The sequence below is a fragment of the Polyodon spathula genome, chromosome 25 (assembly GCF_017654505.1).
Source record: "Polyodon spathula isolate WHYD16114869_AA chromosome 25, ASM1765450v1, whole genome shotgun sequence".
NCBI classification, from domain to species: domain Eukaryota; kingdom Metazoa; phylum Chordata; class Actinopteri; order Acipenseriformes; family Polyodontidae; genus Polyodon; species Polyodon spathula.
Window position 1 is genome coordinate 794,050 of NC_054558.1, and position 27,599 is coordinate 821,648.

The 27,599-nt window shown below is 46.9% G+C and overlaps 1 protein-coding gene across 3 annotated transcripts in view; it reads right to left on the reverse strand.

The window, feature by feature from the left end:
* Window positions 1-27,599, reverse strand: part of LOC121300170 (neuron navigator 1-like) — a 66,865-nt gene that overhangs the window by 20,248 nt on the left and 19,018 nt on the right. For 2 of the 3 annotated variants that reach the window (XM_041228650.1, XM_041228649.1), the window contains exons 4-5: window positions 1,900-2,038; window positions 339-639 (exon numbers count right to left, since the gene is read on the reverse strand). In XM_041228650.1, the coding sequence (XP_041084584.1) occupies window positions 339-639; window positions 1,900-2,038 (440 nt within the window). Of the gene's footprint in view, window positions 1-338; window positions 640-1,899; window positions 2,039-13,873; window positions 14,138-27,599 lie in introns of those variants that run through there. The other variant, XM_041228651.1, reaches the window with a different exon arrangement.

The following is a 27,599-nucleotide window of genomic DNA, read 5'->3' on the forward strand; positions in this document are numbered from 1 at the left end:
GGCGTCCATTTCATTACAGCATTTCACAATCCCTGGTCCAGACCTCCGTTACAAAGCAGTCTTTACCTCGCGTCACATGCTGTGCTATCAAAGGTCCAGCGAGACGCTCATTTTAAAAGGTTTCATTATTCATATGGCTTCAATAGAGGTATCAAAGCAACCTATTTGAATTTGAACTACAGGCAGCCAGCACAGACCAAGCATTATTGACCCATGAAATGCAGCGAGCCAGCAGGACTGCTCCTCGCCTCCCATAACCACCTTGTTTGCTGCCGTCACTCTGAACCCCTGAACCTGTGCCCGAGCGCGCAGCTGCAGTACCGCTCCCAGGCTCTTACCGGCCACTCGGAGGGTGCTCTGGGAGGCGTGTGTGATGGGGGAGGTGACCCCGATGGGGGTGTTCTTGCCCTTCTTGAGGGCGCTGGGCTGGCACAGGCTGGTGGGCTTCTTCAACTCTGGCTTGGCCGCCTCCTTGCTCCCGGCTTCGGGCCGCACCTTCCTCCAGCGGCTGGGCGTCTCTGCCTTCAGGCTGCCCGTGTCATAGCCCTCGCCGTCGGCTTTGCAGTGCCCTTTGCCCTCCTCGCTGTACCAGGAGAGCCCGCTTTCCACCAGCGAGCGCTTCTCTGCGTCCGTGCGCAGCTTAGAGAGAGAGAGAGAGAGAGAGAGAGAGAGAGAGAGGAGAGCGCGTGTAAAACAATGTTAAAATATGGATGCAAAGTGTCTCTTGTTACTGTGTATTTACATTAGAGTTACTGGCACAATTACAGTGTGCTTAATGAGTAAATCTTTTTGCATCTTTTAATTGTACATTGTAATGAAGCAGACTCACATTGTAATGATGTGCAAGCACACCTGTATTTACTAAGTAACTATGATGTAAAAGAATTGTAATAAGATATACTTTATGTAAAGTGTCTCACAGTCCTTGAATTGCCTGGAACTGAAGTGTGGTTCCCACTGCCAGGGTTACGCTGACAACCTGAATAACAGGTTGGATTGGATGCACTGTAACTCTCACCACTTCATTGTTACAGCCTGTTCAAGAATCAAGAATAAAGCCCTTGTATGTAAATGCATTCAAGTGTGAGTCTCCCAGCTCCGTCACACAATAATCCCTCTGCGCACCAGACTCTGTCCAACGCTGCGTCTCCACCTGCACCTCAAAACTCAAGAGCCTATTCCTGCAGTCTACAATCCAGCCTGAAACCAGCCAAGGGGATGGGCAAATCCCACAGCCCTTTACTGTGTCACAGGAAACGCAAGCCCACAGTGTTTCCTATAAGAGCAGCGTGGAACACTCACGTCCTGCAGGTCTCAGGTGGAATGAATTCCAGTAGATCACATCAATCACAGCTATTCCACTGGAACGTGCACGGGTTACAGAACATGCTGAACGCTCCGCAAGAGGAAGCTAGAACTGCTACTGAGGTTGTAGGAGGAACAGCCAGCTCGGAGGAAGACAAGCAGGAATACATATCTTCAAACCCTCGATCACTAACGCTTGGGTACTGGAAGACAAGCGGGAATCCATATCTTCAAACCCTCGATCACTAACGCTTGGGTACTGGAAGACAAGCGGGAATCCATATCTTCAAACCCTCGATCACTAACGCTTGGGTACTGGAAGACAAGCGGGAATCCATATCTTCAAACCCTCGATCACTAACGCTTGGAAGACAAGCAGGAATCCATATCTTCAAACCCTCGATCACCAACGCTTGGGCACTGGAAGACAAGCGGGAATCCATATCTTCAAACCCTCGATCACTAACGCTTGGGTACTGGAAGACAAGCGGGAATCCATATCTTCAAACCCTCGATCACTAACGCTTGGGTACTGGAAGACAAGCAAGAATCCATACCTTTTTAGATTCAAGTAAGAATAAACAGAGTTCTCACCACGATGGCAGAGTTGCGGCGCGAGCCGGTGGGCGTGGTGGGCAAGGAGTTGAGCGAGGAGCTGGCGTTGAACTCTTCAGAGCTGAGATTTTCCGAGGCGTCGCTGAGACCACTGCTGATAGAGCTGCTCTCATCCCAGCTAAAACAGGACAGACAGAGAGAGGAGAAAGAGGGTCAGGCTTTCACAAGACAGAGCGAGGGGTCAACCAGCCCCACAGCCCTTTCACCACCACACTGGGACGAGAGGACACGCTCATCCCTAACTCGGAACAGCGCTGAGGGACAAAAAAAAAATGAAGCTGGCATATGTTAGGGAAGCAGAAGAAAGCAGCAAATGAAAAATAAATGATTTATCAAAACCAAAACTGACACACAGCCTGAAATCAAACTACAGTAAAAAAAATTATAAAAATCATTCAACCGTTGAAGTGCAATAAATACTACCCCTCAGGATCAAGCACAAGACAGGCCTAACAGGAGGATGCACTGATCAGCCAGGCTCTTCACAGAAAACTGGGTCATTCTAATATACCCCAGTGTAGCTGCACAACTCCGAGGAGGCAAGGAAGCCGTTCCACAGACCTTGCTAGAATACTGATAACCTGGGAAAACAGCTGGTACAATTTCAAATGACTGAATATTAATAGAGGTCTTTACACTACCTATGATTCTCTCTCTAATAAACTATCTATTTTCATCTGAATTCCCCATTTGCCAGTCCCTGCAGAGCGATTAAACTCCTTGCGAAGACACTGCTGTACTTTTTAATGAGACTGAACTATCAATTAGAGTACAGCAAAGCAGGGGGAGAAGCAGCTCTAGGTTCCTTTCTGCTGTATCAGATACAGAGCATCTGCACCTCCACTGCCGGTTGCTAAGCGTTTGATCCGACCGTAAACATTTCCTTAGCCACTCAAATGAAACACAGCCGCGCTGCCAGAGAGCTTAGACCACAAATAAAAGCGGTTCCAGCGAACAGAATTCGCTTCCACGCTCCATGTGCAGCACAGCAAGAAGCTACAGCAGACACCTCCTGCATATGTATTAAGGGGATCTGCTCCTGTGTTAGGGTCATGCTAGTCTTTGCACTTCCTTGGTTTTTCCCCCCCTTTAATGACGTGTCATGCCTTTAGCCAACCAGCAGCTTCACCGATTCTGCCGAAATGGTCTACCTGGAGTTGCAGTTTCACACACGCACGCGCACATGCACACGCACTCGCAAGCACGTCTATCTAACCATTGAAATAGAATTGGTGTTTTTCCCCCACTGAGATTTCTGTATGCTTCAGTGTCACTCTGGTCTAGTTTGGGGTGGGAACACATCGATGCTAATTCAACATGGCATCTCTGTTAGGCTTCCTCAAGCAAAATGCTCTAACATTTGAGACGTGACCCACAGGCAGACCCCCCCCCCTTTCCTTCTCTGTTAGGATTATCAGGGGGACGTGTTTTTTGTGGAGCGCTCGCTCTCTTTTTTTTTGGGGGGGGGGTGATTTTAGAAAAGAAATTGGTTTAAACCAAATGAAAGGTTAACATGCAACAGGGGAGTTTAGTGCAATCTCAGCTTAATGAAGCAATGCATTTATTTGGGAGGTTTTTAAATTTACCAGCACGGAAAGCAATGTGTGATGATTTTCAAAGTGAGCAGGAAATCACAGTGACAGCTGTCAAGGTTCGGTGGCTGTGCAGGTCAATGAGCACCCAATGGCCAATGAGGAAAGAAAGAAGGGGTTAAGAATTCTGTGTGAGAACTCTGCAACATAACGAAAGGTTATTGCAGGCATCACAGTGCTCTGGGAGGGTGCAGGAGCGCAAAGTGCATTGAATCAGGGCGGCGTACGTTTTTCAAATCTCGATTTGAACTCCTGAGCCGGATTTCTTGGGGAACCCTGTTTTACACGCTTGAGGCACGGTATTTAAAAAGGATCCGTTTGAAGGCGGCCGAGATCGAGTTGCGTTTCTCTGCAATCAGGAGTCCCCTTGAAAGAGAGGCTGGCAGGGTTCAAAGACATCTGAGGGGAGCTTTCTTCCTTCCTTTCTTTTCCAGCTTCACAGCCAGACTGCTTTGATGTGTGGAGAGCAGAGCTGAGCTCCGGGACAGCGAGGCAGGATCTGTCAGAGTGTGTCAGAGTCTCCCAGCGAAGTGCACGCTAAATTAAAACATCCCAAATACACACATGCATTCACTCAAGCCAAGACCATACTCCTCTCCCCTCTTACACGTTATCCCCCCAGAACTAGGGAATTTCAGTTACAAATTCACCAGGTTCTTCTTTTCTTTAATCCCATCTAAAACAGGGAAGACAATGTATTTTTATACAAGGCAGTTTATCTGATCATAAAATGCAATGTGAAAGAGCTGCAGTGGGCTGGACTTCAATTCCAGGCAGTTCACACATTAACCACGCAGGGTGTCTGGCAGGCAGAGTTACTCTAATAAAAAGGGCAAAGGTCCACATTCTGAATGAACACGCCGGTGTTCTAGAACGCGCAGACACTCCATCGCTCCGGGCTGATGCGAGCGGCTTTCACAATTAGGAAGCCTCATTAAATGATATGCCATTAACACTTCCAGTCCTAGGCACAGACCCTAACTACAGCACATTCAATACGGATTTTATTAATAGGCTGAAGCCTGCTTTTGCATTCCTCTTAGACGGAAACAGAAATAGTCTGTTCTTAATTTTTAATAAAGCAGCCTGTTATTCTGGACACCCAGAGCTTCATGTAACAATGCTATTGAGCCTAAATGTACACTTATTATGACAAAGCACGCCCCGGGCCAGCTAATAAATACCCGATTACACTGTGGTTTGATGAAAAATGAGCCGATTCTCCTAAATGAGGAACGAATGTCTAGTCACACATAAACAGGTCTGAACACAGACTGGACAGAGATTCGCACATTATAAATATTTACACAGAGCATCTTATACAACCCAGTGCCCAGAACCTCACACTACCTGAGAATGGGAAGCGCTTAAGTTGATCCAGAGAAACACATGCATGTGGAATGCTGGGAGTTTTCACTGCTAACAGGTGCAGTGCCACGTGTACAATAAAAACACAAACACATTCAAGAAAGTGCTTGCTTTCTCCAGCCACGATGAATACATACGTCTCCCTGGAAAGGTTACCCGTCTGTTAAAAAACTCGGTGTGACGTTCGGATTTAAACCTGCTTCTCTGTCTACGTGGGTTACAGAACCTGCATTGCATCAAACAGATCTTGGCGTGCGTCTTTATGCCGGGAGTAAACCATTCCACTGTGCTGGAAGCAGACCTGCTCTGGGAATCTCTAGGGCGATTTGTCAAGTATTTTACTGAACCAGCAGCATCAACATGACCAGACAGGAACACTCCAAACATGACATCTTCTTGTTGAATCCCGAACACACACGCTTGCTACAACACAAGCCCTTCATGACGATTATGAACACACATCAATAACACATTCAGAGGTCTGGTGGGTGTGGTTATTTGGTCAATGTGAGTAACTCGGCGAACGACTTTTCACAAGAGATTCAAGTTGGAAACGATGACCTCATGCTAAATCACCCACCACGACTGAAAAATAAAACCGATCGTTTCAGAGGGACAGACGTGGTGCAGCCGTGGAACTCAATGTCATTAAAATGAAGTCAGCTTCGAGTTTAAAATGACCCGAAACGAAAGGAAGCTACTTCACACCACGCACACTGTGTACTGCGCTTAACAAAAAGTGTCATTAACCAAAGAGTTGAAAAAGAAATAAAACTAAAATACAGCAATACAGCGACACTGTGATCCTGCTCAGCCTCTCATCAAACACAGTTACATACATAGGATATAGATTCCTGCTTCTACACTGCGGGACTTCGACATAAAGCGAGCAACACCTGCAACAGCGCTTCAGTGTTAATGAACAGTGACTGACTGGATCCTCTGATCAGATCCACACTGTGTAAGGAGAGGAGGATCCTCCCTGATCAGATCCACACTGTGTAAGGAGAGGCGGATCCTCTCCGATTGGACCCCTATTATAATGAGAGGCGGATCCTCTCCGATTGGACCCCTATTATAATGAGAGGCGGATCCTCTCTGATTGGACCCCTATTATTATGAGAGGCGGATCCTCTCCGATTGGACCCCTATTATAATGAGAGGCGGATCCTCTCTGATTGGACCCCTATTATAATGAGAGGCGGATCCTCTCTGATTGGACCCCTATTATAATGAGAGGCGGATCCTCTCTGATTGGACCCCTATTATAATGAGAGGCGGATCCTCTCTGATTGGACCCCTGTTATAAGGAGAGGCGGATCCTCTCTGATTGGACCCCTATTATAAGGAGAGGTGTTTGTCATTTTGTATCTGTTCCCCTGTGTATACTTGTCTTGGGCATTACTTCTAATCCTATTATTCGCCTCCCACGGGATGCCGAAAACCATCTTCCCTATGCCAAGGGGCCGTGGTTACCGTGAGAACAGGGCAGTTCCTAGCCCAGGCCCACATGACTGCATCACCAGGGGGGGGGGTTGGAACTGTGCACTAAACATAATAGCTGTATTCTTCCCTGCTCTGGCGTCCTCATAATCAAAGCTAATGTGTGGCTTGCTGAGTACACTTAATCTTTAAATGGAGACTCGAGTCTTCAGGCTCCGCTTACAACAACTGCAGTGTTGGCAGTGCCTGGCCTGTGCACTCCCAGCACAAGAGGCAGACTGTAAAGGATGAGATTGCTGTGTGTTGGGAGGGCTTTAGGAGAGATGCAGGAGCAACGCGGCAGTGCTGGGCCACTGCAGCCTTTTCATATTGGAAAGAGAGAAACTGGATCAGGCCAATTACAAAATTGCCCCCTTACACATATTATTTTTATTAACCCTGTAGAGTTAGTCCCTGAAAATGAACATCCATTTCTATACCCTCTAGTGTCATTTATAATGCATTTCCTAAGACTTTGAAAAACCTCAGAATGGTTTAACCACAATGAAACGGCCCTCTGCGCCACACTGCTGCGGCACCCGTCCGAGTCTCCCACCCTTCACACTCTCATAACGACTGAGACCTCTGCAGCTTGAACACAAAACCATCACGACTGTACTGAGACTGGAAGGACAAGCGAAGGACAGTTACATTCACCCAAAGGGACATTCCGCATCGGGAAGGACAGACACACACACACACAACCACTGAGACACACACACACTGACACACACACACACACACAATGAGATTGTGTGGTGTGGTGACAGGACACACACACACACCGCATCGGGACACACACACACACACACTGAGACAGACACACACACACACACACTGTGACAGACACAGACACACACACACACACAGACACACACACACACACACACTCACTGAGACAGACAGACACACACACACACACACACAGAGACAGACACACACACACACACACAAACACACACACACACACACACACACAACAGACACTGAGACACAACACACACACACACACACACAACACACACACACACACACACTGAGACACACACTCACTGCAGACAGACAGACAGACTGAGACACACAGACAGACAGACACACACACACACACAATGCAGAGAACAGCTCTGTAATAACCATAACAAGAGTTGAGTCTCCTCTTTGTGATAATAAAATGCAGAGTCTTTTATGAAGAAATGCAGCAGCGCAGGTTTAACGCGATACCCTAGAATACTGAAAACCACGTGCAGCCGGGCGAGCCACACCCAGCTTCCTTCGACCACCAAAGACTCACAACAGCACCCTGCAGGAGCTCACACAACATGGCAACCTAGCACTGGGGCTCACAGGAGCCCAAGGAAAACAAGGTATATACCTGCAACCAAAAACAGCTACGAGAGAGTCAAAGCAACACCACCAAGGCATCTGAGGAGGACAGATGGACCAGAGAACGGATAACAGACGGGGCAGATTGGCAACAGAAAGACAGACAAAGCGCAGGCATGAAATGAAGGGAGCAGAACCAAAACACAACACGAGGACAAAGAGCTCCAGCCTTAAAAACGCCTTTCCACTCCCCGGACAGACACGGACACAGCAACGAGGACAACGGGAAGAACAAAGCCCAACACACCAGTAGAGACATTCCTGATTTGTCGCAGGGGGTGGTGGTTATCTTTTCCAAACAGGGCTTGGGGATTCACAGCACACACAATACCCCTGGGCTTGGAGCGGTGCTCACAGACACAGCGTTTCCAGATACAGCTGAGTGACCGTGCTGGGGAGGGGTTTAGCAGCATCGGTGGTCTGGGCAGCGGTTTCCAGTGCTTAAAGCTGCCCAGCAGAAATGGAAACTGTTAAATTTAACCGAGTTTAACGTGCTTCCTTCCGTTCCTGCTATCAGCAGGGCAGGGACCAGAAACTTTAACCCTGTGAATGCTGGTCTTTAGTGATGAAGTACTTAGCATTAGACCAGGGAGCAACTCCTGCGGATTGAGCTTCACAATGTACTGCCGCCTCACTCTTTCAGTAAGGTATGACTGTGATCAGTGAGCGGAAGGACGGGAGGGTTTCCAATGCAGCTGCTCTCAGTTATATTAGTCTTAATACTGCCACACTGAAAAGAAACCATTGTTTCTTTCACTGGTCTGAAGAAACGATTACCCGAAACTGCCAGACTTTTCAACAAGCACTTAAACACTAAAGCCTAACCAAATGAATGCCTTTGTCAGGTAGACAAACATTTCAGCAAAGTGCCTTTCAATGGCGTGTGTGCGTGAATGTGCACAAGCCTGCATGTGAGGGTGCTTGAATGCACATTGCTGTCTGTCTGTGAGCGGGGGGGTGGCACATTCTGCTAACATATGGGACAAGCCTTTCCCCCGAAAGAGACCCCCAGACTGGCTACAATAACACTGCGACGGGACACACTCCCAGCGGGACAGAGAGAACTGCCCTGGGACATGTATTATCCACTACCAGATCACTGGAGAGCCTCGTAAAACATGCCGAGAGACTAAGATCATCTCAAGAGCTGGAACAGCCTTCTCCTGCCTTTGAAAACTCCCAGACTGTGACAGAACAGTAGCGACTGTAAACCTCCAGCAACAGCTGAAAGCATTCAGCACCAAGCTCCCAGATGTGCACTAACTTAGTGTAATACTGGAGCCACAGGACCCGTTTCATTAGTATCTTATAAAGTGAAACGCACGGACTCCGGATTACAAGGAGTTAATCACAACCCCCCCCCCCCCCCCCTCTACTTCATAATGCAAACACCTCTCTTATTCAGAACTCTGAAAGCACGGATGATGATATTTTAATCAATTCAAACCTGGTCCTCGTTCTACAGGATTTAATGAGCTGCTCCGATTCCCCATCGATGGATCAGCACACGTGTTCCAGGTGTCTCACTTACACGTACGAAACCGACATTCAAGAACACTTGTATTCAAAAGCATCTGAATGGGAGTGCCTTAAAATGAGAAACAGCTGGGCTCTGAATGGGGGATTGCATCTCAAAGCGCATACCGATGTAAACGTTCTGCCACTACCAAGTTCCGAGTGACATTTCTCGGGTGTTTGAGCTGACAAACCCCACAACTCCATTGCCACCCACTCGCAAGGTACTTCATGAAAGCTTAACGGACTCTTAACACAGAAAGTTCTAAAATAAACTAGTCACACAATCTGATTTGGTTTCCAATACGAAAAGGATGAATGAATCTACAAACCTTTAAAAGCACATTTTCAAACTGCTGAGTTCAGAGAAATTGGGAGATAACATAAAACCACCAGAGGAGACGAAGATCTGGTAGTAGCATGTTAGTGTCCTCGTCCCAGACTGCAGCCCCCAGTCAGGCAGGTTAGACGCTAAAGGCTCATGTGCTGGACATCAATACAGCACACTGACGTGGGTGTGAGAGTCGTCTGAAATGTAAGACTGTAAGAGAGCCTGCACTCACAGCACAGATGGGATGCAATACGGGGCGCTAGACAGCTTCCAGAACTAAGCTCCAGAGCAGATTGCCCCTGTGTGAGACCGGCCAGTCATGCAGAAGTTAACTCTGTTACTGGACAGGACAACACGATGGAGAGATTTCCAGCCCAATCAGAACGCTGTGGGAGGGCACACGCACGCACACACACACACACACACACACACACACACACAGCGCTTTGAGAAGTGCATAATGACAAGGAAACGGAGGGTTCAGGATATTCAGAAAGCTGTTTAAATAAGGACAGATTCTAATAAGAAAATTATACACTGGAAACTGAAAACTGGAGGGCTTGACTAACCAGCAAGACGATCCTCCACACGGTTCGTTACAGCAGATTATTACAGAGCCACTTGAAACAGGTCTGTAATCACTTCTCTAATTCCCTCCGAGTCGCGAGCGCTTGAGGAGAGGAGCTTTCAAAAACTCCAACCCAACGCCACGGTGAGCCCAGGAACACACTGATCAAGAGCTGAGCAGAAAATCGCCGCTCAAACCCATCCCTTTCACATCAGAGCCAACTGGACAGATTCGACGGCTCGGAGCGGCACGGGCAAGAGCTTCCTGCTGGATTGGGAAGTCATTCCTGCTTCCCGCTGATCGGAGAGACGTTTCTGAGCATGCTGCCCAGTATCCTAGCAACAACGGCTTGTGCATTGAACTGAGGAAAAAAAACAATCAGTACAGGGAGATGCCAGTGCAGGGCTCTTAAAGATGTGGTGGAACTATTGAAGAACTATTGCATTGGTGCTGCGAATGTGATTTATAACCAGTATTGCAATCGCTCACAGGACCAACACTTCTGAAGCAGCAATATTCTGTTCCGTTCGCTCATCTCAAAACACAGCCTCAGACTGGATATTGTTGCAACCAGCGGACTGTCAATAAGCACATGCTTGCCAGGTAGCAGGCTCTGAGTGCAGAGGCTCTGTTAGTGGGATAAGTCATGAGTCACTGAGAAAGGAAACTGGGAACCCATTACTCACACTGGCCCAGACAACGAGACACCAGCTGATTTTAGGAGAGTTCAACCTTTCAATAAGAGATATTCAGGCCCCCTCGTATTTGGGGTGTCTGGTTTGTATGTTTTGATAGACATTTTAGAATAAATAATCTGTCCAAGTCTTCCTTTCACTTGGCAAGTCAAGACATGGAACAAAATGTGCAAGAAACTGCAGTGCTAACCGATGATGCAATGGGAGACAGATTTCCAAGAAGGGACCTGCACCACCGGGCTGTGTAACCTGATCATTGCAGGTCCTCCCGCTGACAGTCAAGGTGTGCACCTTTTCATCATTCAAAATGAGCTGCTATTAATTACCGGTTTTGACTATAAGCTCACTTGCTTCTGTTCATGCTAGCTGACTGTTTAAAAGAGCCTTTCATGTCTCTCACACCTGCAGGTAAAATCGACTGACAGCCCCAGAACACTAGAGGTAAACTTTCATGAAACAGAGTTCTTCAATCGATCACTTACTAATCCCACCAACACTCACGTTGTAGATCTTCATACCCCTTTGAAAGTCACAGTTATTTACTACAGGAACATACTCTTAAGAGAGAGAATTAGGAAGTACTATAAAAAGGAACCCAGAAGAGGTCAGGCTCAGGCAATCAGCAAAAACGATCTTCTTATTGAGCCTGAGAGAGTTAATAAAAAAGGGATAAACACCCTCCAGGGAGAAGCACAGGCCCTGGGCGAGTTAACTCTGCAGTACACTTCCTCTAAAAACAGGTCTGTTTTTCCAGACTGTTCACTGAACCCATGCATGACATTTGAGAAGGTGAAGCCCAAACCACCAAGCAGAATCTACCTCGAGTTCCGCTCCTGTTTACAATGGCCTGGTGCCAGCCTCGACCGACGCGCGATACAGACTTTGAATTTGCGACGTTGGGAAATGTTTGGATTTGAAAAGGAGGAGGAACGTTTTAAACAACACGCAAGGCTGCTCACCTGGTTTCAAGTGAAAGCAGCTGCCACTAGCCAGGCCTCTCATTACAGCTGCTTCAAACAGCTGGATGCCAAACCCAGCGGCACAGCCTGGTCGCAGTTTATTGCATTCCGATTGAAGCCAGTAACGCAGTGTACTTGGTCTCAATGCTCTGGAGACCAAAAATCCACTGGATGAGATATTTCAGTAGCAGCTGCACTTGGGGTATATTTTAAATGTATGTTTGTATCTTCTGGTGGACTGGAACAGTCATCCAGCCATTGGGTGGGGGGGGTGGGGGTGCCTGAGCCCCTACAGCCAGAGACTTTAGGAGAATGTAAACAAACAGGACCGTCAGCAAAGCCCCCCTCCCACTTACCCAATTAAGCAGAGTGCCCTGAAGAATGTAACAAGCAAACACGAAGGAGTTTTAGAGCATGAAGCCTTAATTACTGCGTCTACCCAGCTGAGAAGCATTGCTTCCAGGAGAGCGCCCACAGACTCATTCCCACCCTCACACTGGAAACCCACAAGCACAAACTGAACGAACGGAACATCCAGAGAGCGTTTGTGGGAGGGGCTACCTGTCAAGCTTCCTCAGTGACACCTCATTATGAATTGCAGCTCCCCATTGAAGAGCGCGGGTTCGAATGCAGAACGGCAGATCTTGCATGAGCTCGAATGTTACCCACGGGGCCGCTGGTGTTAGACATGCTGGACAGTATTTAACAACACAAAAGTCTGGTCTGCCTGGCCCTAGGTGTGCACACAGTCCAGGGGTGAAGCATCAACCTGAACTCTTAAAAGGTCACGCTGCCCCTCCTCAGTGCACCACTCTGACCAGTACAGCACACAGCCTCCCGCACTGTGGCCAGTGGTGTGACTGCTCCCCTGTGCACACTAACGGGTTTATATAAAAGAGTCAATCACAGGTCACCAATCCAAAAAACACCCCAAACAGAGTGCAGGGTCAGACTGAATCAAATTTTAAAATATTTGTAACAGACTCTCAATTCCCCTGCACACCCACTAATAAACAACCCCCATCCCCCCGGAGTTTAGACACACACAGTACATAGTCTCTTCATGACGACTAGTTTCAATACGTCACGGTATTACCAGAGGCGATCTTAAACACCCCACAGGATACTGCACTTTTAAACCACTAAACCTTGCTTTGCTGCGCTCGGAATAGGACTCCTAACCTTTCTCAAGTGCGCTCTAACCACAGTCCTGTTATAAAAGTATTTTACTACATACTGCTAACATGCACTCCACAGATATCCGAGCCCTGCCTAGGGCACAGCATTTAGCACAGGGTTACTGCTCTCCTCCGCTCCGCATCCGCGTATACGCGAATCCAAGAAAACATGGGTTTCCAGAAAGACTGCAAGCGAGCAGAACGCACCTAACAAACCGCTCAGCAGAGCAACTCAAACCGCTGGTGACAACACAGCACACGTGTTGTATTTATTTGAAATGCACCTCTACGTGCACACCCCCCTCAGCAATAAACCCAAGCTATCGCTTTGAATTCTTGCTTCTAATTTGTAAAACAGTTACTTAACAAGGAAACAAAATAGCAGTGTTCTGCAGTATTGTAAAAACAAAACACACAAAAATAAAAACAACAGTACCGTTTAAATCAGTGTCCCTTACTGAAAATACAATTCACACAATACATGGGCTACATTCATATTAAACATGTATTTTACAGTGCTGTGCAAGAACACAACAAACAACACCACCTCCCCCCTCTCACTCCCTTTCCCAGTAGCGGTTCATGCCGTTTCTACGGTACTGTTTTCCTGAAAGGGTCGCACCTTGTTTCCACGTTGCCCGAACGGAATCAGCCTCGCTATAGCAATCGCCGCGGCTGTACAGTATATGAACTCTGATGAATACAGTGGGTGGAATCGCTGCCTATTGCTAGACCATATCCGCGATCAGGCTTTGTCCTTTTTTTTTGCTTGCTTGATATTGACGTCGCATTGGATTTTCGGAGCGACACCAGTAATCCACACAGCACCATCGCACTGTATTGCAATGACAAGGCGCTCCTCGGCTGCAGATCACCTCTTACCTTGAATGAAACTGCATTGTTCTCCCTGCTCGCTGCGCCCCGGGCAGCGGCAGCGTTTTCCCATTGATCACGCGGCCGCTCATCCTTTCTTGGCTTTATTAATTAAACGCATGATATTAATTTAGTAATCCTTGCGCCGGGGGTCTGAAAGCACGATTTGTCGGCGGCCCAGGCTGGACCCATTCAATTTGTTAACGTCTGGCTCAAAACGCCGCAGCCCCGATTCCACATGGAGAGACAAGGCAGGGCTAAGCTACACACGCCCCTCCCAAATTCACTGAGCTCTCTCCAGATAGCAAACAGCTGTGCCGCTCCAGCGACAGTATTGCAAGCGCGGACTCAGCACATTTTTAGCAATGGAAAAGGAGAATAGTTTTATTGAGAAATCAAATCACAGCAGTGACTTCAGAACAGAATTCAGAAGGATGTAGGATTGTACACCGAGTACAGAATCACAGCACCCTCAGAACACACCCGATTATTATTATTATTATTATTATTATTATTATTATTATTATTATTATTATTACGTTTATTTTAGGTTTGTAAATAATAGGCATTTGTTTTTACTATGGCATATTGGTATCACAAAATTGCAATGCAACTTCATCCTTATCTTCCTGTCAAAGGCTTTGCACATTGAGACTGTGAGCTTGTGTTATATTTCCAAACAGCTTGTTTTTTATAAACCCTTTTTCTGTTAGTATTCGCGTCTGGAGATATAAACACTTTTTATTTGCAACTTACAACAGAAGTGTGAGACTATGAGGAGACACAGCGATTGGAAGAGAGTTGGTTTCCCAGCAGCCTTCAGAACTAAACTCAAGAGACGTCTTCTTCACCCTTCGGCAGGATTGTGACTACATACTAACAGCTCATTAGCAGCGTCTACAGGCTAAGCCGCTGTCTACAAAGTGGAACGTGAATTGTGTGTCTAACCCTAAAAACAGTCAGGCTGACCCCTAGCTGAGTTTGGGAAGTGAATGCTCTTTCCTTGTCCCTCTCAAGCGATGCAGAGGCAGAGAGCATGTGAACTTAATGAATCAGTACCTCTCCAGTCTGTTCTCCTTGCTGTGCCCGGAGACACGGGCCCTCCTGCTGGAGGTTTTGGAGCTGCAGTAACTGCAGTGCCCCCCCCCTGTCCCCCCCCGTGCCCGCACCGCTCTGCAGCGTGTGCTCAAACCTGCCCAGGGGATCCAGCACTGCACTTCCTCTCTCCTTCCCTTCTCAAATCAAGGGCAAAGCACAGCTAGGGCTGTGAAGAAAAGGCTTCATATAAAAGGTGGTGTTGGGAATGACGTGAGGGACAGAGGCAGTCACGACGCTCCCTGCAAGCTGCTTTGGATAGTGTGTGTCCATCCATGTCCATGTCCATGTCCTCGTGTCCTCGTGTCCTCGTGTCCCCGGTCCCCCCCCCCATGTTCCCCAGCAGACGATCGCTCCACATTGTGTGCTGGACTCACAGTAGAGCTACAGGAGATTAAGCTGAGGCCTCCAAGCTCAGTGTAAGCAGCTCCAGTGTTAAGTTAAATGCAGGAGTCTAGTTTGATTGGCCTGCAATGTAGTTGGATTGGCCTGTGCATTTTCCTACTGGCAAAAACTCTCCCTGCTCAACACAAAGTAGTCTTCTGCAATGGAGAAAAAAAAAAATAGGACATACATTATTTTTGTTCTCTTTTAAAGCCTGGCTCTTGCTGATTTCAGGGTTGTGGCAATGGCTACAGTCAGTGTCACTCTTAACTGGACTCTGTGACGCTCACACTCGCAATGAAAAACATCTGCTTTAAAAAGAGTGGAACAGGACGCTTAGCGTTTACTAGAGAGACCTGGCATAAAGAGGAGAACGGTGTTCACACTTACAGCATGTGTGTCTGATTGGATCACAAGTATATACAAGGCAGTGACGCAGCCAGTGAAAGAAAGACCAGGGAGGAGTCAGTGAAAGACAGACCAGAGATGAGTCAGTGAAAGACAGACCAGAGATGAGTCAGTGAAAGACAGACCAGGGATGAGTCAGTGAAAGACAGACCAGGGATGAGTCAGTGAAAGACAGACCAGGGATGACAGTCAGTGAAAGACAGACCAGGGATGAGTCAGTGAAAGACAGACCAGGGATGACAGTCAGTGAAAGCTTTGTTATGGGTTAAAAGCCTCCAGCAGTCAAGATTATTGAACCGTATTGAACCTGGATTCCAAACGGAGAGTCGAACAGGATTACTTTGACATTCAAAGTGGACGTAGGAATTCCATAATTAAAAGAACTGAAAATCCCTCCTTTATAAGACCAGTATAAACGAATGGACTTCACAAGAACACAGAATTCCTAACTACACTTTGCACAGAGGGATTCTTTTTTTTTTTTTTTCTTCTTAAAACATTAGCAGTAAATCTGGAGGACCCTGACTGGCAAGGGTTAAAGCAAAGGGGCTCTTTTGCAACAAGAGAAGGTTCCCTTGAGGGCATCACTTACCATTGAGAGGACCTACAAACCACCCTCTTAATCAGGAACAGGTCAAGTTAACCCACAAGGGAAGACAGGCTACATCACCACGCCTGGCTTTTCAATGTCTTCAGTAAATCTAACCATTACGCTCCAAAAACTAGTAAAACAGGCTTACACAGGTGCACTTAAAACAAGATTTCCACTCGGATGATTTACAGTTTGAAACATTTTCAGGTTTTGTTTCATTTCCTGTTAGAAAGAGTAAGGTGCTTAACATTCAAATGTGTTTTTTTTTTTTGTTTTTTGTTTTTTTAAATATGTCCGAACACGTTTAAGAATAGTTTTCAGTTGCTGTAGTAGTTTCGGATTCAAATCTTGTTATTGATAAACTATTAGTGAAAAATTGATGATCATCCAGCAACAGCTAGAGAAAGGAAGGGGCCGGCAGGGTCTCTAAAGGGTTCCAACAGTAAAAGCAAAGACACATTCCAGAACTGGCCCAGAGCTGGAGGGGAGGGGAGGGGGTGCCTGAAGGGGGTGACACCAGGCTCCCAAAGCGTTCCCAGGCCTGCTGTTCACCCCCGTTAGCACTTGTAAGAAAAGGAACAGCACAACTTGGCAACGCTGTTATTGAACCAACTTGACCGCTCGGTCAGGAATTCCGTGGGTTTTTTTGGCAGCTCAGAGCGCTCCAGTCTTGAAAGGTACACAGGCCTGCTCCTTCTCAAGTGAAATCCAACCTGATGTTAATCTGAGTCTTTCTTCTTCTCCAAGTATTTTTATCCCCCCTCCTGTTGCCCAAGCCAAGAAAAACAGGTGAAATGGATAGGTGTACAGCTCAGATTTTCAACAGCCTGCTTAGTGCCCTCTGCAGCACATGGAATTCATGCTGAAGGGAGGTTAATCACAGTTTGCTTTAACTGGCATGAGCACAATACTGGTGCATTAATACTACCCTGAAAAAATCAAAAACACCAAAAACTGGCAACACCATTCTCAGATCACACTGGCAACATTGTACAGTGGCCCTGCTACAGTGGCCCTGTTCCTGTGTAAGATACAACGGCATTGCAATGGATGGGGTGGAGCGCTACAGAGAGCCATTGCAGTGCTCCTGACTGAAGATCATTTGGATAGGAATGCCCCAGCATTCTGTTTTCATTAAGGAGTGGTTTGAGACACACAAGCGTCACGTGACAATATCGTTTGCATGCTTTCCACCGCACCGTGCAGGCTGAGATTTGAAGCAACTCGCTCGACTCTCTTACTCTCCTTAATCTTAGGGATAAGTGCAGGCAATTAGACAATGCACCATTATCAGACTAGCGCTGCTGACACAAGCTCTGAACGTCAGGCAAACTGGTTTAAAAGTTGTTTTTAAAAGCATTGCAACGTCTAACTTCCCGCGCACTGGTCTGACACAACGAATCTCCACGGATACAGGTACAGAGTCGTCAAGCAAAGGCCTCTTTAGATCAGCAAATCCCTTTTTTAATCCTCCTCTTCTTTCTCTGTTGTTCCCAGGCAGGGAAAGGTGAAAAGCATGAGCTGGTAGAGACAGGGCATTACTGTTGATGTTCTTGAATAAGAGTCTGCAACAAGAAGGATCACCCGAGATTGAGGACTGAAAAACAAACACACAGGTAACCACGAACCTCCTAAGCAGGGCTCTGTCCATTAAATAACTAGTACACTGGAATCACATACTCATGCAGCATGCCTTAGAAATGTCCTTTCTGATTTACATCAGGGTTAAAAGACAGCCAGCCATTCTGAAGGCGTTACCTGTCAGAACCAGCGTGCGTCACCCTCAGTCTGAGAAGCACTTAATGGAAGTCTACTGTGTGATAAAATGGCAGAAGATCCAGAACAAAAAGAAGACAGTCTTTCAGATTAACTGCGACTGAAATATCTGGCAGATAAGGAGAGGAGGTTCAGGTCTCCCGCTGCAGGAATGAGGAGTGTAATATTAATAAGTGCCTAATGTATCCAGCGAGCCATGCTTTGAACAGTCTGCCCTGGCTGTCTAAAGAAAGGTGTGCAGTCACGCAACATATATTTTCAATGCACAGCGCCGAAGGGAGTTTCTTTTAGGTTTGTCACCTGTTTTAATCTTCGGAGCTTTTAAAAAAACTCTCATTTTAAAAGTTCTTATTTAAAGTGTGTCACTTATAAATTATTTTCCTTAAAAGTTTTATTTTTTCAAATCCATTCCCTATCCACAGCCTTCATCACTGTGCTGCAGAAGTGTCAGACTCCAATTCATTTTCTTCAACGCGTCTCAACGACACAGGCTCTCACGATAACGATCCTACAGTGAAAATGAATGGATGAATCCCCTGCACTCAGCTGCCCGATCCTCTAGTTTTCAGCCAGTGTTTCCATCCCTCTGCTGGGTCTGACTGCACCAGCAATGATGTCATCGCTTACACTCTTCTTTCCATGAGAACACACCCCAGTCATGACAGGAGGCTGCCAAAGGAACAAGCCCTGGAATCCTGTAGAGGGTTAATGGTCTTTCACACCCTGCAACTCTTTTAAAAGCACAGTATCCCACGATCATGCACTGCATTCACCAATGGCTGACCTCTTCTGTGCATTCTACTTCTGAGGAATACAGACTTGTTACTGGTCCGGTTTGTTTATATTCCCTTAAGATACAGTACTGCCCCCAGTACTGGGCTAATGCATTTACAGTCTTTAAATGAACTTCTACTTTTTAAAAAGCGGAACACCTTTTAAAACAGGAATAGATACACACACACACACATATATAAATTACACACGCAATTATTATAAGTACAGGTATATATAATAAGTGTTTTGTTTGTTTCTCATTTTGTCACATTAACACGATTTAGTTTCCTATTAATTTAGCTTGTGATTTGTGTAAAAGCTTTGAAAACGCATCCCTGCTGTCTCTAAACAGTGACTGGCGTGTGAGGGCACACTTCTGTTCAAGTAAAAGCCCTTCACTTCCTGTCCGAGTCTCCTCTTTGGCGTGATTGCCGTGGATCATCCTGAGGAACACAGAACTTCCCTGACGGAATCAGAGGAATGATTAGACTTGACACACACAGCAAATGTTCCAATTGTTTGTCTTGTGTGTGCGTGTATCAGACGTGACAGCACAGTCTTGCTGGGAGACCTCATTGGGAAAGCTCACAGTAGGAGGCACAGCTAATGCTCTGACATCTTTTAGTCATTAAAACAGCCCAGAACTCCCCCAGCTCTGTGAGAAACAGAGCCGTACTCTGCTGGTTTGATAAACACATTATTCACTCGGTTTCTTTGTTTCATCAAACATCCTTATCAAGAGACAGAGCCAAGCTTTGAATGTTCCTCATCTGCCCCCCAATGGCAATAGAGCCATTAAAATAAAAAACACACTTTAGATCTGCTGCTAGTCAATTTGGTAGAAGTTCATACGTTTTACATTAAAACATGCCTTTATTACAGATGCCTTCATGGAGATGAAACTAAACGACCACAGAAGAAATAAATGCTCCTTGCTCACCTGCACCTGGTACAGTAAGAGTGCCTCAAGTGAACACTGCAAAACCAAATGCTGAACTAGCGGGCAGAATTAGGACAGAATCTCAAACCTGACAGCAGACATTCTGTGAGCAAGCGGGCTGGAATCAAACAGCTAGTGATGTAAATTCTGAGAGAAACACACAGCTAAATAAACATGAGAAGCACAGCGAGGTCTAGCACAGCTTAGTGGAATCCAAGGCATGACATTGAACAGAGCAGTGTAGCAACCACATGACCCAGGGAAACGTTACCGTGCAGATTCATCATGGGGAGCAGCACCCAGCTGGTCTTTGACCTCTCGCCACGTCCCGTGTGGAACCAAAGCGCCTGCCCTGGCGTTAAATTTCTACACTGGGGATCGGTCTCCCAAGAGACACGCTGCGCCACATGCCTTCCACAAAGCTGGTCCTGAAATCGACATGCCACTGCAGACATTAAAACAAGGCTGGCAGAGATCAGGCAGGGGAATCCTGCTCAGCCTTGAATTAAAAAGAAGAGGCAGCAGTGTAGCAGTGTACGTGTAGCAGTAACTGGAGTGCAATTGAACAAGGCTGGCACGACGGCCGGGGTTATATCCAGACATACACTGGCTTGTCTTGAACAGCTGGGGTCTCACATTGGCACAGGCGCTGATGAGGTCACGAGGGGGGTCACATGACCATACTGCACACATGTGTTTTGTATTTTAATAACCTGGTTGGTAATTGCTGGACTGCCTTCCCTTTGGATGTTATTTTCCAGAATCAGATCTCCGCACTGTGTGGCTAGGTGGTTCCCAGCATGGTTATAACTTATTGGCAGCCCCGTTTATGAATGAACCCAGCTGTCGACTGCATCCACAGACATGGAACTGGAGTTAGCATGGCCAACGTGACTTGAAAAGCACCATTAAAACAAGACGAAAGAAGAGAGAAAGCTAACAATGTTAAAATCTTCAGCCCATCGGGAGAGCTTGAATGCACAGCGCAGGTGCTGGTCCTGCAACACTACAAGCGGAAACTTAATGAATCTGGCTCAAAGCGTCTAGCAGGTTTGAAGTCAAAAGAGGACAGTCAGCTTCCATGCTGTCCACCAGGTGGTGTCGAACGCGAAGAAAAATCCCATTGCCTTTTAAAAGTAACCAATTACATCATAAAGCTATTTATTGTAATAAACGGTCAGTCTCTGCTAGAGTTTGCCCATTATAACCCCAGTGCATTCCCCTGAAGAAACCCTAGCAGAAGCATTAGCAGACCACAGCATTCCCAGCGACGGCAATGCAAGGGATTGGAATAAACATTCCTGCAGACACGGCACAACACTGGTGCTGCTGGTGCTGGTACTGGACTGGAAACATCATTCTGACAGTACTCTTATCCGAGTAGCTTGCTGAATTGAACCCGCAATCCCACGAGACGAGGAGGTGTTGTGATTTTTGTGTGTCTGCCTCCTCCTCTCCCCCCCCGCTCTGTACTCATCCATCAGCCCACCCGACAGTCCCATCTCTGGGGGGGGGCTTGCTTCCTCACTGGGATGTGAACTCTGGATGACAGCTCCGTGCTGCAAGTTTACTTGACATCATTGACTGCTCAAACATCAGCATGACTTTGGGGTTTCCTTCTCTAAACACACGGGCATTGAATAATAATACATTAGCCATTTAGCAGGCTGTAATTTAGCCCATGTGTGTGTGTTTTAAAAGAGGTTCAAAAGCATGTTGCCTTTGATATGAACTCTGCAGTTCCACAGTTTGAGAACTAGTTATATACATACATCTCTATAGTAGGTATGTCCTGTGAATGGGAGTCTTTGTTGGACTCTCAAAAGGGAATAGCAGACTATCATATACCTCCCTGGTCCAATAATACTTCTATCACAAACCCTGCAGGGACTCGCTCCATTCATCCTGTGGTTGCAGAGAGGTTTTTTCATTGAAATGAATTTCTATTTGTATTGAACAGACCGGTCAATGGTGACGTAGCAAACCGGCGATCTGTTTGTCGAAGTCTGTTTTTATTTCCAGGCTCAACATCCTTTACTTTAGTTGTTGAGAAGAAACACGAGACTGAACAAATAAAAGTACAGTGGGAGGGCTGGCACTTCCAGAGGCAAGAGACCTCTCTACGGTTTGTTTATAGCGAGTTACAACCAACACCACTCTGCAGCTTGCCTCGTTCAAACTCCTGGCTACGCGTGCAACGCTGCTCATGTTAACTTCATGATTTCTACTTGGCATGCACTGTTTTTAAATGTCTTTACAGTACTGAACTGTTCCAGGTCAAAGGTCAGGGTACAGGGAACCCCTCTAGGTCTGACCCCAGCTAGAGTTGATATTTCCTTTCAGACTCCTCAGCAGTTTCTAACAAACATTCTGCCAGCCCGGCGTCACATCAGAGTGGTAAAGAAATGACAAGCACCTGTCTCTTAAATACAGCTTCCTCCCCGAGTGTGGAGCTCCACTTCACTGCTCCGAAGGCTTTGCAAACTGGCCTCGCTCCTCCAGACCCGTGCTTCGTCCAATCAGCTGAGTGCAAACGAGGAGTCTGGATGAGTCTGACACGACCCTGACTGTGCTCTCATGAACTGTTACACCGCTGACAGCGATCGGAGAGAACCTCCCGGAACACAGCTCTGCATTCCCATAGTAAACAGAGTGCGTCTCTCCACTGAACTGGAAAACAAGCCCTTCTAGTGGATCCCACAATTCTATTTCTCCAGCGAGTTCATTCCAGCCGATTGGTTAGGTCTGCTGCGGAGGGGGGGGGGGGGTCTCAGCAGTGTGGGGGGGGGGGGGGCGTGGGGGGGGGGTCTCAGGAGCTCGGGCTCGCCCATCAGCTAACAATCACTTACTCAGTTTGAGCACAATGCCAGAGTTGCATTGGAGTGAGATTGGCAGAGCGAGTGCCTTCGCAATACGATTGCTGTGCAGGAAATATGGAACCCAAAGCCAGCCTCTCACTGCTCTTCTTGTCATTCTGATACAAAGACACATCTGTTACCTTTCCATCCACAGCAGATGAACGGCAAGCCTGGGATTACTGTGGTGACGTGTCTCTACAATTACACAGAGGTCTATCATAGAGAAAGCATGTGCCAGTGGCCAGTTAATAATGCTATTAGTTTCATAATGCTATACTCTGCTCTGGTTTTACCGGGATAGACCGCATTCAATATAGCAGCACATGTTCCTTTTGCATGGACGCTCCTCCTTGGAGCAGAACATTTGCATTGCCAGTGTAGAGCACCAGTGAATTGCAACAGAAGAGGGACAGTCTGCAAAATTACAGGCAATCATTGACAATATTATCCAAGGTCTCACACCGTGCTACACTTCCCCTTTAGTGCACATCACTGCATTGCTGTTGGGGGTTCGGCCAGATTCCATCTGGATTACCGCTCTGATACTAATATAAACTATTGCACAATAACAGAGTTTTGTTATTCTTAGAGTAGTTGTCATTTTATTACAGAACCAATACGTCTTGTTCAAAACAGCCCTATCCAAAAAAATTCAAATTCCCTGTGGCTGTGTGTTAGTGTTACTCAATCTAACCCCCCACCCCCCCCACCCCTCCCGCACTGCCTTGACTCCTTCCAGATGTGTCGATGCTGGATGCAGATGTTTGCAGCTGTTTGTGATGGACACGGACCCCCATCCCAGGCCACAGGGGGAGACAGCTCACCCCTCCGGGACACATCAACACAATTCAGCGGGCTGCAGTCATGGTTCACACACTCCCACTGTCCCCCTGGCTGTGCTCGCTCACAGCAGAGCAGCGTCAACACGATTCCTGAATTCAACAGAGCGGTTTCTAAACTTCACCCCACTGGGATTACTCCAACAGAACCTCCCTGTTTAAAAAGCAAGCGTGACAATACAATCACACCGGCAGACGGATGCCATCGCACTGCTGCACCACTGTTTACGTGTTACAGCTGCGTGTGTCGACAGGGGCTGGTGTTGGAGGACCAGGGTTACGGAAATCAGACATTTAACGGTGCTTGTAAATCTCTTCAGTGCGATTCTGCCTGTCCAGTGTTTGAAAATGCCAGAGGCTCATATTTGAAAGGTTGGCAGTATTACTGGACAGACCCTTGCATTGCTAGAATAAAGGTGTCAAGAAGCCTTTGCCAGGGTCTGGATTGATAGACTTGTCTCAGGATTTCTAGACAGACAATCGATCAATCAATCTACAGCTATGGCCAAAAGTTTAGCATCACCTAGAATTTTGGAACTGAGGCATAATTAAAACTATCTGAACTTAATTTACATCTTTTATTGAACACCACTTGGAAACAAGTTACTTAAGGCAGAATGATCACAGCTTTAAATGCATTGATATTTACTCTCTTATTAACAGTACGACAAAGCAAGTGTGCAGCATTAATAAATCACATTCTTAATCCCCCATAGTTGCCTGTAAACCCGCTCCCATTAGAGTGGAGAGGATTTGCACGCCGTGTAAAACCACAAGCGATTTGCAGGAGCAACTACACATGGGTTTCATTAACCAGAAAACAATCTCCTCCAAACCACAAGTTCACTTCCTTGCTTGGGGGCAGCCTGCTGTTAATGGGAATCTTTAATGGGGCAAGGCTTCCAATGGGGGCCTATCAATTAACACAGGCAGCAGCTTGTGGAGACATACCCTACTATTGGGGTGTGCATTGTTTCACAGTAATTCTTAATGTGTGGCTACATGTATCATAACACTGTGCTGCACTGCTAAAATAAAACCCATATATATACACACACACAGTATATACAGCTAATATATCCAGTGTGTGTGCAAAAGCATGACCTAATTACAGTATTGAAACACAACCAGAGCGAGTGTAAATGGAAAGGCGTTGTGGAATCCTATCTGGAGAGGAACATGCTTATCCTGGAAGGTTCTTCAACACCCTGGCCTCTCTGCATCAGAGTGAGGTCAGCATGGATCTCGTGGACCTCGTGGTCACGTCAATTCGATTGCATTTCTCATACAGTATTAGAATTCGCAGTCTCGCCAGAGCCTGACCTGCCTGTCCCGGGGGGGGTTAGAATGGAGGTTTTTATTGCGGATGCCATGGCAACGGCATCGTTCGAACCCGGCTGAGCGTTGAAGCTGCCTTTTCTCCGTTCTGTTTGTGGCAGCGCAGCTCAATGAGGATTCACACTCTGAAAATAGCAAGATGTCACAGCACATGAATCCAGATGCACGGAGAGCTGAAAGGGTTGCACTAAGAATCAGCAGCCTGCTGAACAAACTCTATTTACATATTATATTGCTTTATAAACCAGACACTGAATGGTCTGAACCCTAGATACACTAGATACTGGAGATTTATTTATGTACTGTCTATCACCAACTGAATTCACCCAGAATTCACATCGTCTGCAGAGAGACTTTCAAAACGGTCCCTTTTCTAATTGTAATACTCAAACACTCAACCAGGTAACATTCTCCAGTACTGGGGGCATCACTGTAGCCATTATAACAGCGCTACTGAACCCCCCTCTGTTAGTAAAAGGAGAAAGAAGACTCATTTAAACACACCTCACGGCCCAAACGTGGCATAGAGGACTGTGTTGCCATAGTGATAGAACCGGGGTCTGAAATTTGCCAGCTTCTTCTCCTTTGTCGATTAAACAAACTGCTACAGTCTGACGCAGCACCTGGAGGACGAGTCTCATACAGGGAGAACATAGTGCTGCAAACACGCACACGCACACGCACACACGCACACGCACACGCACACACGCACACGCACACACACACACGCAGACCGCTTCCCCAGTGCAGGGACTCATACAGGGCTGCCACTCGCATTACATTTGTTAATAATGATACACTCTGAACTGCTCCGATTTAGAAACTGTAACAACCTTCTTAAATGTGTTGGATCCCAGAAACATTTAGAGCATTTAGATTTGTATCAGAATTGAACTGGGAACTGACCTGGAGTTGTGCACTTGCGTAAGCAGCAGTGTATATTTTAGCCAATAGGTGGCGCTGTGGTATATATATATATATATATATATATATATATATATATATATATATATATATATATATATATATATATATATATATATACACACACACACCAGTGGCTACATTTTTTTTTGTAGTAACTTTTTTGACCCACATTTGTACAGCAATGTGTTGAAGGCATGTCCCAGCAGGTGAAATGAACCGTTGATTAATAGATATTCAAACTGCCACACATGCTCACTGTCTACCAGGTCTGCATTGCTCCTGATGACACCTGCTCACTGTCTACCAGGTCTGCATTGCTCCTGATGACACCTGCTCACTGTCTACCAGGTCTGCATTGCTCCTGATGACACCTGCTCACTGTCTACCAGGTCTGCATTGCTCCTGATGACACCTGCTCACTGTCTACCAGGTCTGCATTGCTCCTGATGACACCTGCTCACTGTCTACCAGGTCTGCATTGCTCCTGATGACACCTGCTCACTGTCTACCAGGTCTGCATTGCTCCTGATGACACCTGCTCACTGTCTACCAGGTCTGCATTGCTCCTGATGACACCTGCTCACTGTCTACCAGGTCTGCATTGCTCCTGATGACACCTGCTCACTGTCTACCAGGTCTGCATTGCTCCTGATGACACCTGCTCACTGTCTACCAGGTCTGCATTGCTCCTGATGACACCTGCTCACTGTCTACCAGGTCTGCATTGCTCCTGATGACACCTGCTCACTGTCTACCAGGTCTGCATTGCTCCTGATGACACCTGCTCACTGTCTACCAGGTCTGCATTGCTCCTGATGACACCTGCTCACTGTCTACCAGGTCTGCATTGCTCCTGATGACACCTGCTCACTGTCTACCAGGTCTGCATTGCTCCTGATGACACCTGCTCACTGTCTACCAGGTCTGCATTGCTCCTGATGACACCTGCTCACTGTCTACCAGGTCTGCATTGCTCCTGATGACACCTGCTCACTGTCTACCAGGTCTGCATTGCTCCTGATGACACCTGCTCACTGTCTACCAGGTCTGCATTGCTCCTGATGACACCTGCTCACTGTCTACCAGGTCTGCATTGCTCCTGATGACACCTGCTCACTGTCTACCAGGTCTGCATTGCTCCTGATGACACCTGCTCACTGTCTACCAGGTCTGCATTGCTCCTGATGACACCTGCTCACTGTCTACCAGGTCTGCATTGCTCCTGATGACACCTGCTCACTGTCTACCAGGTCTGCATTGCTCCTGATGACACCTGCTCACTGTCTACCAGGTCTGCATTGCTCCTGATGACACCTGCTCACTGTCTACCAGGTCTGCATTGCTCCTGATGACACATGCTCACTGTCTACCAGGTCTGCATTGCTCCTGATGACACCTGCTCACTGTCTACCAGGTCTGCATTGCTCCTGATGACACCTGCTCACTGTCTACCAGGTCTGCATTGCTCCTGATGACACATGCTCACTGTCTACCAGGTCTGCATTGCTCCTGATTTAGCAGAGAGCTCAGAGGACTAAACCACACAAGAACACAGCAAACAGACACTGGTGACTGCATCCTTTCACACTGACCAGCCCCCCCAGCAGCCACTGGGTGGAAGGCACTGTATCTTAATGATCTCACAAATCTGAACGCGTGTCCAACCCAACACTGGAACAGCAAATGCAACCAAGCATGTTGCGAGACAAGCCTAAAAACCAGGGAGGATCGTGGAGCTCTCTGCTTCAGAGTCAGGTATCTGCCTAGCTGTGAGGTCCTGGGCATTACAAATCCTGCTTTAATC